Source organism: Barbus barbus (assembly GCF_936440315.1).
Source record: "Barbus barbus genome assembly, chromosome: 2".
Taxonomy (NCBI): Eukaryota; Metazoa; Chordata; class Actinopteri; order Cypriniformes; family Cyprinidae; genus Barbus; species Barbus barbus.
The window spans coordinates 7,509,108-7,522,534 of record NC_136730.1 but is presented as its reverse complement, the minus strand read 5'-3'; the positions used below and the strand labels follow the sequence as shown (position 1 = coordinate 7,522,534).

The window sequence follows — 13,427 nt, the reverse complement described above, 5'->3', positions numbered from 1 at the left end:
CAACTGCATAGCAACACCTTGGCTACCACCACTCATTTTCCTATGTGTAAAAATCTAGTTTCCAGATTTCTTTTGCAATATGTGATATTAATGTACTTGTAGACACAGTACTTATTCATGCCAGATCTGTGGCTGATGTCCTCATCTAGGGTGTGTTGAAACCTCTGCATTTATCATGTGAAGGATTCTCGGGCATCTCAGGCATTCCATTTTTTATGCACACACACACACACACACACACACACACACACACACACACGTCCACCTCACTGCACCTGTGCCCCGAGCTTGTTTCTGGACACAGCTCGAGTTTCTCGTGTGGAATCTTTGTAATGCAAGACTGAGGAACAAGAGGATGGTGGAGGGGTTTATGGACAAGAGAAGGTGGGTTCGGGTGGAGAGGTGGGGGTCAGTGCTGTCGGGGGTGGGACGGGGTGAAACTAACACTCGGCTCTTTTCAAGAGCTGTCAGGGTCAGGGAAGGGCGTCGGCGGAGTTTGACAAAATGATGTTTCTGCCCTCATAAACGAGCCCGGTGCGCACACTCCTGTCACCTCTGCCCCGCTCCATCCCCCCACTCCTTGTTTCAATGTATGACCATGAATGCCACCTTTGTTCCTGCGCGGGAGAGAAAGGGAGAGAAACCGAGGGAGGGTGGGGGAGAAAGAGCAAAACAGGAATGATGAGTGTTTAGGATGAGAAGCAATGGTTGGAGGAGTGTATTATCATGTTTATATTTAGAGTAAACAGAGATGTCGATATAATTTCACTTTCATCTGTGCTTTGAAGGCCTGCCCATGTGTGCGGTTAGCTTTTTCGAGCTTGCAAACACAAACATTTCCATGAAAGCATTTCGAACTCTGTTTTTTCCATCCTGCTTCAATTCCACTCTCTCAAACTTGACTTTGTGGCCACATTTTTATACGCATCCCTTTTCCTTCAAGTTTTTTTTTTTTTTTTGCTTCGAGCTTGACACACAGGTCAGAAATTCTTTGGCGAGGTTCTGCAAACGCTCTCTAATTATCTGCCGAGTGCTTGCTTAACCCTGAGTTTGCTCATTAGACATTGCCGCCTGACAGTTGTTCAATCACGAAGGCTAATGCGGTCCAGTGCTGAAACATATGTAATTACACAGGCTGTGCGAAAGGGTCTGGTGCACACACATGCTTTAAAAGGAGCATCGATGCTCTTATTCTCAAACAGTTCTTATTACAAACAATTCATCCATGTATGTATTTCTTTTTTGAGCTTATAATTTTGTTTGACGTACCAGATTCTACTGTTGCTACTTCTATTACACAAACCATTATGATAGTTGCTGAAACTAGCTATTTAGGGAACTTTCAGGCAATTTGCATTGGATTGTCCCTTGCAACAGCCCTCAACGAGGTAAAAACACCTAACACATGGCCTTCCTTGGCATTGTGTTTAATAGATCGCTTCTTTGATTCTAACGTGAGCAATCTAGCATTTGCAGTGTGAGTTTGACTAAATGCTGTTCTGTCACGCTGACACGGAGGGTGTGAGAGGGAGGGAAAGAGAGAGAATGTGTGAATGTGGTGATAAAGGACAGTATTCTTCTACTTGTGTGTCTGGGTCTCAGCAGAGAGTTCAGTGGGTAAGAGCAGACCAGCGTGACCATGTCAACAACACGGCCAGTACTGAGTGAGCAGCTCCCTTATCTCCTGCATCCTCTGCTTGCTTGCTTCTTTCTCTGTGTCCACCTGTTTTTTCCGTCCCTCATTGTTCGCCTCTGTTTACTTTTTTCCTCTCGGTTTCGTAAGCTATTTTATCTCTCATTCAACCCTTTCATTCTCTCCTCTGATCCGCAACACCTCTCTCTCTTTCTCTCTGTCTCTGTCTTTCTGCCTGTTCTTTCTATTCTTCAAGCCAAGTCTACTGTGACGGTGTCTGCGATAACCCAACAGAATGTGTATGCAAAAAATGTCTTTTGCATCTTCAGGATGTTTTGATACTTTTGTTCATCAGTTTTTCTGGTGTGTATATATTGTCTACCTGAAAAAAAAACACTTAGCAACGACTTGTCTGTGTTTTGGTTTGAAGGACACGTTCAAAAAAGTCGTTACAGACAGCAAAGAATTACCACAGAAAGTTCGTATTGTTTTTTTAATCCAAAATTACATTTGCAGTAACAAAGCATATAATAAACATTAAAATACACATGGTTTTGCGGTAACCGCAAGAGTTTTATAAGTGTTGGCGTGCAGTGGTTATAAGGAGCGTGATGTAATGCTGCATTCAGTTCTTCCTGGAAAGTTCCTACTAATGAGTTTGGAAATGATAATTGCAGTACCACATGATGTACGTTCAAGTCATTTTAGTTGTAACAAAATGGACTAACAGGACAATTATCATATTTTTCTCTCTTTTTGACTTTTTGATAAAACCAGGAAGCTTTTTAGCACTAATGCAACATAATGAAGAGCAAAGGATGCACATTACGTGTGTAATTGATGCTTTATCTGTGTGTTTTATCATTCTAGTTGGCTGTGGTGAATTATGGGAAATGTAGTTTGATGTGACAAGTATGTCTCCTAATAAACAAGCTAAATGAATAATATTTCCTGACTGCATTTAGCACACAATACACGGCATGAGAACTCTTAAAAGTCTGAGCTTAAAGAAAGTCCCACTAACAATTTTGACTTGATGAATACGTGCTCAACTTGAAAAAAATGTGATCATTCTGACATGAACTGAATTCACCGTAAATGGCCGTTTACAACAGACTCACAAAAAAACCCACAGGAATTACATTGCTAATGTAAAACCAGAAGTTCATCCGCTTAGAAAAGTAGTCCCACTTTAAAAGGGACATTTAGTCAACTTTACTGCTCAAATAACATGTTTTATTGAATAATTCATGTAAGTGCTTTAATAAAAATACAGCCCTTAAATTTCTGTTTTAAAACCCTCTGGAACCCTCTGGCCTGGTTTGCTTTCATTGTAAGTACACCACCATTCAAAAGTTTGGGGTCAGTAAGATTTCTTTTTAAAAGAAATTATTACTTGCATTCAATAAGGATGCGTTGAACTATTTAAAAATGACTGTAAAGACATTTATAATGTTACAGAAGATTTTTATTTCAAATAAATGCTGGTCTTTCAAACTTACTGTTCATCAAATAGGCTATATTAGAATACTAAGCACAACTGTTTTCAACATTTATTATAATAAGAACGGTTTCTTTAGCAGCAAATCAGCATATTAGAATGATTTCTGAAGGATCATGTGACACTGAGGACTGGAATAGGCCTAATGGCTGCTTTGCTATCACAGAAATAAATTACATTTTAAATTATATTAAAATAGAAAGCAGCTTAAAAAAATGTCACAAACCCCAAACTTGACTGGTAGTGTACTGTATGTTACTGTAAATACAAATATTTCCTGGGCAACAAGTCAGAGGTTTTCTATGCCAGAAATACTGAAGTCAGTCTAATTGCAGTACGTGAAGTGTGTGTTAAGTGTGTGTTGAGTCTGTTCTCTCCACTGTAAGAGCTCCTGATAACCTTCCTAACCTGTGTGACAAGGACAGGAAGCTCTTCCCCCAAAGGAATGCCACACACACAGAAGCCTTTTCTCCTCACACACGATTCTGCTTTTGTTTCTTAAGAGCAAGAGCGACTAGCTTTAATAAACATGCCCTAGGTTAGCATGCTATGGTAATGCATGTGATTTGTGAATGGATCCACCCATCATTACGTGAATGTATTTCCGGATTTCTTTTCTCATGGAAACATGAAGCCCGTAAAACAAAAAAAAAACTAAAGCCCAACTGCCTTAATTTGCTTACATGTAAATAGCCGTTGGTGTGGCTGGCTGTTTAGAGATGATGATAAAATGGTAATTAGCGTCTGTGAGTCGTTTAGTCATTTGTTTACATAGAAAGAATTCAAATAAAACTCCCTGAGATTCCGCAACAGCCAAATTCTCCTGGAAATTGGAAGCTCTAGACACGTCCTCTGCTGTGCTTTGATCTGACAAGGTTTCCTTTGGAAACAAGCCTTTCGGGGTGGGATTTGGATCCAGACTGGCCTATTCATTCTCATTAGAGTCACTTGTTGAAGATAGAAGAACAAAATATCATATTTCTAGAAATTCAGTCATCAAAAACCTTGAAGTCTCAGCACCTTCAGATGATTTACACAGCGGAAGAGAGCACTTTCATTAGGGCTATGAATAAACAGGAAGAGAGACGAGCAGAGTAGATGAATGAAGTGTAAAGGAAGAGGACGAGTTTCTACTTGTAGAAGGTAATTTATTGAATAAAGAAACACACTGAGAGTGTAGAGTGTGGTTGGATCCACACCTGCGCCAGGAAATGCCAGCCTGCTCCCGAGGCAGCCAGCATACCCAAAGAAATTTGACTCATGAGAAGTGTGGTTTTGTCAGTGAATGTCCTGAAGCAAGAGGTTATATTGGCAGATTAAGCCAGTCATTCGTATCCCATGATGCATTCGTTCCCCCTTTGCTGATCCGTATAATTGACAGATTTTTGCAGGTTTGCTCTGCCACATAGAAAGTTAAGAATATGAACATTTTTATTGCGTAACATGTTTTAAACACCAGATGTGCATTTTGCTGATTAAATGGAAAACAAACGGATTAAAGTCAGTGTGACAAGCCATTTGCAACCTTTTTTTTTTTTTGTAGTGTGTAATATATATATAAATGAGAAAGGATATTTAGTGAAAAAAAGGAAGGAACTGATTTTGCTTTGAATTTTGTATTCAACTGAATGGTGCAAAGAGTTACAAACCAGAATGGAGCTAAATGGAAATGCAAAAACAAAAAATACAAAAAAAGTGTACATTGATTTCTTTCTTTTTTTTTTTATCTATTTGTTAAAGAACCCTGAAGAAAAATATTTCCACAAAAATATTAAGCAGCACAACTTTTTTCAACACTGATAATAATTTAAAAAATGATTTAAATGATTTATATTTATTATATAATAATTAATTTAGTTTTATTTACTTACATGACTTGTAAAAGTGTGAAAATAAATAAATAAACTAATTACTGTATTTATATTTGACCTCACCCAATTTTTGTATTCTGGTTTTAAAATACTTATTGGTTTTAAATGTATGTTTTTGATGCCATGACATTAAAATCTCTTTCTTTTCCTCTCTGTCGTTCTCCAGGTTTAGCGATGATAAGGGTTATGTCCTGTACCCTCAAATCGGGGATCGCCTGGACCTCATTTGCCCAGCGTCTGAGACGCCCGGTCCCCGCGCCCCCGCCGAATACGAGTACTATAAACTGTACCTGGTGTCGTCACGGGATCAGGCAGACAGGTGTGAAGTGACCGGAGCCCCCAACCTGCTTCTCACCTGCGATAAGCCCAAAAGTGATATGCGTTTCACCATCAAGTTTCAGGAGTACTCGCCCAACCTGTGGGGTCACGAATTTAAAACCAATCAGGACTACTTCATCATCGGTGAGTGTGATTTCAATCGAAGCATGTCTGTTGACACACATCAAAACTTTCGATTATTTTGCCAAGCAACTTTTAATTGTGAAAAGGTTATCTGTATATAATAGACCTACTGTACACTTTGTGTGTTCATTCAGCATCAGCCCTTGTTTATTGTTTTAATCAGTGTTAGAAGGGATGGCATGATGGTGTTTCATCACTGCATTTATGTTGGGTTTGTTTTTAGTTCAGGCTAGTCAGTTCTCAGCAAAATCACAATCTTCTGCTGGGATTCGGCTGATTGTGACTTTATCAACTGGAACCATCTTGTGTTGGGTTGTGTTACTGGGGGTTGTTTTTAAAACAGTGCACAGTAGCGTGGAGGGAATGAGGCCAACATAAACGGAAGCCCGTCAATATCAACATTTCAGAAAGTAGATTTAACACAGGAAAGTGATGTCCTAACACGCTTAGACCAAAACACGCAAAGGGCGTGTTTTTAGCATCTATTGTCAGAATTCCTCCAGTCATAGAATACCTGGAAAAGTAAGTGAATTCTTAAAGATTTTCCGATCTGGCAAAGTCATGGAGGTGTAATAAAAAAATAGGGAGTCATAGAGCTTTATAGTGAATGTATGTTTGTTCACTCTAGTTTGGTGTCCCTAAATCCTCAGTTGAAGCACACTCATTTTTGAGACATTTTTATATTAAAAAGTATACTTGTCATAAAACCTGATACTGCATTTGCAACCAACATTTGAATTCCATAATGTGATATGGTTCCAAAAAGGATATTCAGCTGGAAAAAGTCTGGGCTCAATTTTATCCATCAGGAAATGATTTGCAACCCTGGTGTGTTATGCAGAATAAAACCATGTGTATTAAGAAAATACACAATGCCATTTTTTGAATATACACTACTGTTCAAGAGTTTGGGGTCAGTAAGAATTTAGTTTTTGAAAGAAGTCTGTTGTGCTCACCAAGACTTCATTTATTTGGTCAATAAAAACTGTAATATTGGCAAATATTATTACAATTTAAAACAACTCTTTTGTATTCTTAAATATTTTGAAATGTAATTTATTCCTGTCATGGCAAAGCTTATTTTTTTCAGAAATCATTCTAATATGCTGATTTGGCACTCAAGAAAAAATTCTTATTAGGAATCTTGAAAACATGATCATTTTTATTTGAAATAGAAACTTTAAAAAAAAAAAAAGGTTCAAACATTCACTGATGCTCCAGAAGGAAACACGATGCATTGGGGGGTGAAAACTTTTGAACAGGATGAAGATGTCCAAATTTTTCTTATTTTGTTGAAATATAATTTTTTTTCCATTTAGTACTGCCCTTTGGAAGCAACAGAAGATACTTGCATATTTCCCAGAAGACAAATTACAATTTGTCACAAAGTACAATTTACCTTGAACTTCAAATTCCAAAAGTTTTTGTGTTTGAGTCCCTCAGTTGTCCTCAGTGTGAAAAGATGGATCTCAAAATGATACAATCACTGCTGGAAAGGGTTCAAATATGCAAAAGGACCTGGAGGATTTATCTGAAGAACAGTGCTCAGTTTAACTGTTCAGAACAAACAAGGGACTCATGAACAACCATCACAAAACAAATAAACAGTTGTAAATCATCCAGGTAACCACACATAGTATTAAGAACCAAGGGTTCCCAAACTTTTGAATGTGGTTATTTTAATAATTTCAACTATTTTTTTTTGTCTTGTGGACTACATGTAAACATCCTTCATGTAAAATATTTTACTCAGGGCAGTACTAAATAAAAAAATAACATACATTTTGTATGATTATTTTGTTAAAATTATTTCACATTTGCAAAAATCCAGAAAAACACATTTCAAAAAAGTTATAAATTGTTTTGCATTTTAAAGAGTCAAATAAGTATTTGATGCCCTATCAATCAGCAAGATTTGTGGCTCCAAGTACTAAGTAATGTTTTTCGAAGGAGTTTAAATACTTACTTCACTCATTAAAATGCAAATCAATTTATAACTTTTTTTAAATGCATTTTTCTGGATTTTTGTTGTTGTTATTCTGTCTCTTACTGTTAAAATAAACTGTTACATTCCTTCCCCATCTAGGGGTTTGGGAAAAGGTGCAACAGAAAAAAAAAAAGGTTTTTGGTGGAGGTTATCACTCCTGTCCCAGCCAGCAATCACCACACATATTTGAAATAGAATTGCTTATTATAAAGTAAAGTAAAGTAAAGTCGTGACGTATTGTCAAGTATGGTGACCCATACTCGAAATTGGTGCTCTGCGTTTAACCCATCCAAGTGCACACACACAGCAGTGAGTAGTGAACAAATGCGCACACACACACACACACACACACCGTGAACACACACCCGGAGCAGTGGGCAGCCATGCTGCAGCGCCCGGGGAGCAATTGGGGGTTCGGTGCCTTGCTCACGCACACGCACACGCAGGCTCAACAATCACATGCTGGGGCAGGAGGAGCTCAAGGGCACCTCAGTCGTGGTATTGAGGGTGGAGAGAGCGCTGGACATTCACTCCCCCCACCTACAATCCCTGCCGGCCGGGGACTCGAACCCGCAACCTTTCGATTACGAGTCCGACTCTCTAACCATTAGGCCACGACTTCCCCTGTTATTGACTCTTCATTAGAAGAAATAAAATAGGAAGCAAGAAACTTCAAGAGGGGACCAGCCCAAAACAACAAAAGAGGTCTAAATGCTGGGAGGATCAAACTATCTTACCTGAATAAAGAAAAGGCAAATAAAGAACATAACTTTTACCTCAGTCCCTATCTGAGCAAAAACAGGAGTAAACACAATTAGCAAAAGAAAATGGCATCCACCTCTCTACGGCTTCCAAAATGAAATACAGTCAAAGGAACTAGAATGAGATCAACAGAGTCAGACTGTACACAGATTAGATTGTTTAAGAAAAATAATCACTTAGTAACACAAACCCAGGCTTTAGGCCAGGGCTGTCCAAACTCGGTCCTGGAGGGCCGGTGTCCTGCAGAGTTTAGCTCCAACTTGCCTCAACACACCTGGATGGACGTTTCTAGTATGCCTAGTAAGAGCTTGATTAGCTGCTTCAGGTGTGTTTAATTAGGGTTGGAGCTAAACTCTGCAGGACAACGGCCCTCCAGGACCGAGTTTGGACAGCCCTGCTTTAGGCCCTCACAACAGTCCACTCACAACAGCGCGCACGCACGCACGCACGCACGCACGCACGCACGCACGCACGCACGCACGCACGCACGCACGCACGCACGCACGCACGCACGCACGCACGCACGCACACGCAGGCTCAACAATCACATGCTGGGGCAGGAGGAAAGATTCTGGGCTTCGTGGCTTTCCACTTCAGCTTTATCCACCAGCTCCCATCTCATCAGCCAATCAGGTCACCCCCAGAGCTTGGTTTTAATTAGGCACAGCTGAAGCTCATCCCTGTCTGAAGGGACGACAGAGAGAGCGAGAGACCCTGCGTCCCAATGTTCATACTATCCATCCTAAATAGTATGTGAGATTACAATAAGTGTGTCCCAAAGCATAGTATGTTGAAAAGAGTATGCCAAACGTCCCCTATTGATGGTCTACTATTTCAGGTCGAATTTTGATGTGTGGATCCATGCACACTCTAATGGCTAAAATTGCCCACAATCTATTGCGCTTTGGCGAAGGATTCAGTCCAGAACTACAAACACAAATAAAACGCGTTAGAAAAACAAAAAATGTGTCAGATTTGCGCGATCGACTGTTAGGTAGAGAGGTTTACAAAAAGGAGTTTGAGTTACTAATAATCAACATTTAACCTGGTAAAAAATATTTATTTATTGTTATCCGTGTTATTTTTCATCTGCAACAGCAATGTGAACTTTTATAAACATCCATATGGTCGTTAACTTTTAAATGCATCATTATGCAGAAAAGAGTTCTCAGCATGAAAGACCCACAACTGGCAGATCAATGAGCTACTTTTTTCTCTCCAATACGGTATGAAATGAAATGTGGAGGATGTTAACAGTGACAGGGTGCGTGTATCAGATGCGACAGGGTGGTCCGTTAAAGACGCAGTTGTGTGACGTGATAGTATGTCCCAAAGTTTGCCTACTCTTCTACTACACACTCAAAAGTGTGAACTTTTTCTTCACCAAAAGAGTACACACTTTAAGGGCGTAGTATAAGTAGGCACATTGGGACGCAGCATTAGAGAGAGAGAGAGCGAGAGAGAGAGAACAACCAGAGAGGGAGAACAAAACACAATGCAAAACAAAGTACAACCACATTGCACCAAATAAATAAATAAATGGTGACCACATACATAACAGATGTAGACAGGGAATTAAACAAATACGTCCTGGGACGTAACACCCCACCATTAAAGTTTACAACCCACCGGATGTAAACAAGCAAATTTGTATTTAGGACCAATATGTCTTAAAATCTTGTATTGTCCAGTAAGTGTAGTAAATGTCAGTTATGACACTTGCATATTGACAGGGGGCCAGAGTAAAAGTCTCAACATAACATGGTTTCCACACATGCCATGCTAGCATCCACCATTCACATAAATGGCAGAATGCGATGAGAAACAGAGATGACACAAAGATGATCCTCTGCTGATTCACAATCAATACATTGTTTGTAAGCACTGGGTACATCAGTAGAAGGAGCAATATTATATATATATAGCCCTTATTCACATAAAGAAAAAGAATGGAACAGAAAAGTTGGAAAAGAAAGAAAGGATGAGACCAAAAAGAGAGATGATGACTGCATAGATGTGCCATATTTTCACCAGGGTTAGGTATCAGTCAAATTGTATTCATACTTTTCAAAACCAAATAATGATGTGATCCGCATGCAGATAATACACAGGAGATAATAGATGTTGGTGCTTAGGAGCCTGAGGTTATATTTTTGTGTTTGTTTTTATGACATGCAAAGTGTGTGTGAAGGTGTGGTGGGTGTTTTGTGTCTAATATTAGCAGTTCACATCTCGCAGACACTGTGTCTCTGCGATAAGAATCAGAGTCCTTCCACTGGCTCCCTAATGGGCAAACAAGTTTGAGTTTTCTGGTACGTGGACGTCAGGAAGAATCCAGGGCTCTTCCGTGTTCTGTTAAGCCTTAACGTAGGTGTCATTGACACACACTCACTCACACACACACACACATGCTGCAGGCTTTATCGTTGCTCCAACAGGCCCAACGAATCGATCGACAGGCTGTGCCAGTCTACGAGTCCTCAAATGCAAGGTCAGAGGCACACACACACACATGCTGCGAGATGAAAAAAGAGAGCGAGAGAAACCATCAAACAAGCGTCCACACGGAAAAAAGGAGAAAAGTGATTTTAAGGGTCATTGAACATTTAATTTAGTGTTTATGTGTGTGCATACGTGTTAAAAATAGTTGTGTGTGCGATTTGGGTGCATTTATACAGCATCTGTCATGGCCGGTTGATGTTCTATTTTCCAAAAGAGTGCACATTTGATGGCTTCTGACATCTTTATGCCCATGTGTTGGCGCATATGTGTGTGTGTAAGGGTATATGTACATTAGAGATTTGGACCTTAGGGAGAATGGTATTAATTAACCTACCTTAACATGCGCTAATTTATTCAGCCTAGCTCAAATGAGCTGGAACAGGAATGAGTCATGAAATAGAGAAAGAGAGAGAGTGTGTGTGTGTTTATGTGGAAGAGAGCACTGACAGGTCATTATGGCTGCTCCAATCTCGTTGTCTAATTATCACATGGGTCATGAAGACGCCCTTAGGTCACTAAGCCTTTAAAGTTTACACACTCACACGCGTACATTTAAAGCGATAGTTCACCCCAAAATCAAAATGATCATCATTTGTCATCATCATGTCCAAATCTATGAATTTCTACACCATATATTAGGCTATATCTGCATCATTATAGTGCTTATTAATATTGTGAATTTTAGTTTTAAAGTTTAATTCTGTATTTTTATTTAAAATTGTTTTAGTAATTTTGTTATGTAATTTCGTCATTTCATTTTTTTTATCCATTTCTATTTAGCTTTAATGTTTGATTTCAGGTTTAGTTTGACTAATTTTAGTGCTTAAACATTTTATTTTTGGTTTTATGTCCAATTTGTAAGTTTTTCATCTGATATTTATGTCTTATTTCATTTAAATTAATAATTTGAACTTTATTATCAGTTTTTGTTACATAACAATAACACTGCACTATTGTTACGGAAGCAGATGGACACACAGGAATATATAAAAGGTAAGGTTTATTGTACAGTGAGTAGGGTCAAGGGATTTCCAGGGGAAGTGATAATAGTAGCGATCTTGAAGAGTGACAATGGTACTTAGGCTGAACGATGTGGTTTGTTGACAGGAGCTCGTGGATAGCTTGATGCCACACACCTCGACGCTTCGTCGTGACGTACAGGGACTGACAGACAGGGATCCAGGACACGGAGGACAACACTCGGAGAAAGAACAAGAGGTAAGTTCACAGGCAGGGTAGTAACAGGTAAGTATCAGCATATGCTTGCGTAGAGTCCACTTCGTTGGAACGAGACCGGACATTTGACTGAGGTGAGGTGTGTGGCTTTATAGTGGCTCTTGATGAGGTGACGATGGTGTTCAGGTGTGCTGATTAGAAATCAGGTGAGGATGTGCGTTGTGATTGGCTGGGGTGAGAGCCTGGCCTGTCTGTGACATTACCCCCCTCTCCACGGCCTGCTCCAGAGGGCCGAAAGTTCCGATGTCGTGGTGGCCTACCTCTTCCTCTAGGGGCTGGACGTTCAGGATGCATCGTATGGAATTCCTCCATAAGCGTGGGGTCTAGGATGTCGTCTCTGGGAACTCATGATCTCTCCTCTGGACCATACCCTTCCCAGTTCACCAAGTATTCAAGACGGCCACCACGGCGCCGGGAGTCCAGGATTTCCTTCACCTTGTATACCGTGCCATCCTCCAGGATCAGTGGGAGAGGGGGTTCCGCGCTCGGACCAGGCTCTGTGGAAGGAGAGACGAGTCTCCATGGCCGTGGGGAGACCCTTGAGGGGAATCAGTCTACAGGACTTGGAAAACCTGTCCACAATGACCAGAATACAGGTATTTCCATCTGATGCAGGTAGGTCTGTAACGAAGTCTACTCCTAGATGCGACCATGGACGAGTGGGAACGGGCAGCGGGAGGAGTTTGCCTGCTGGTAGTTGACGAGGACTTTTGGTCATGGCACAGCTTGCGCATCCCTGCACGAACCTTCTCACATCCCTGGCCATGCTGGGCCACCAGTATTGATCCTTCAACAGCGAGAGGGTACTGTTGGTCCCTGGGTGGCCAGTGCCCAGAGATTCGGGAGCGGTGCGGATGAGGGAAGTGCGTTGCAATCTAGGGATGTATTGCTTATCTGGAGGACAGCCCGGTGGAGTGGCGGTGGAGGCATTGGCAGGAGTCGCTGGTCCAGGGTTCCACTGAATGGGACATGTGAAAATCTTTTCTGGGATGATGGCTTCCGGAGCTGGGTCGATTTCATCGGGAGCGTGAAGACGGGACAAGGCATCTGCTTTGGTGTTCTTAGATCCAGGGCGGTATGAAATGGTGAAATCAAAGCGGGTAAAGAAGAGAGCCCAAGTGCTTGCCAGGGGTTAAGTCGTTTGGCCTCTTTCAGATATTGCAGGTTCTTGTGGTCAGACAGGATAGTGAATGGATGCTGAGCACCCTCCAGCCAATGCCTCCATTCCTCGAGGGCGAGCTTGATAGCAAAGAGTTCTCGATTGCCGATGTCATAGTTTCTTTCCGCCGGGCTGAACTTCTTGGAGAAGAAGGCACATGGATGGAGTTTGGACGGGTTCCACTGCTGCTGGGATAGCACGGCTCCAACTCCTGAAGTGGAGGCTTCGACCTCCACTATGAATGGTCTTTGGGGATCAGGATGCACGAGGATAGGAGCGTGTGTGAAAGCTTCCTTCAGCTTCTCGAAAGACTC

General features: G+C 40.9%; 1 protein-coding gene across 1 annotated transcript in view; it reads left to right on the top strand.

Moving 5' to 3' along the window:
* The window catches only part of LOC306883076 (ephrin-B3-like), a 77,964-nt gene that overhangs the window by 32,391 nt on the left and 32,146 nt on the right, over nucleotides 1–13,427 (top strand). Inside the window, exon 2 of the mRNA XM_079438158.1 lies at nucleotides 5,172–5,467. Coding sequence (XP_079294284.1) covers nucleotides 5,172–5,467 — 296 coding nt within the window. The remainder of the gene's footprint in view (nucleotides 1–5,171; nucleotides 5,468–13,427) is intronic.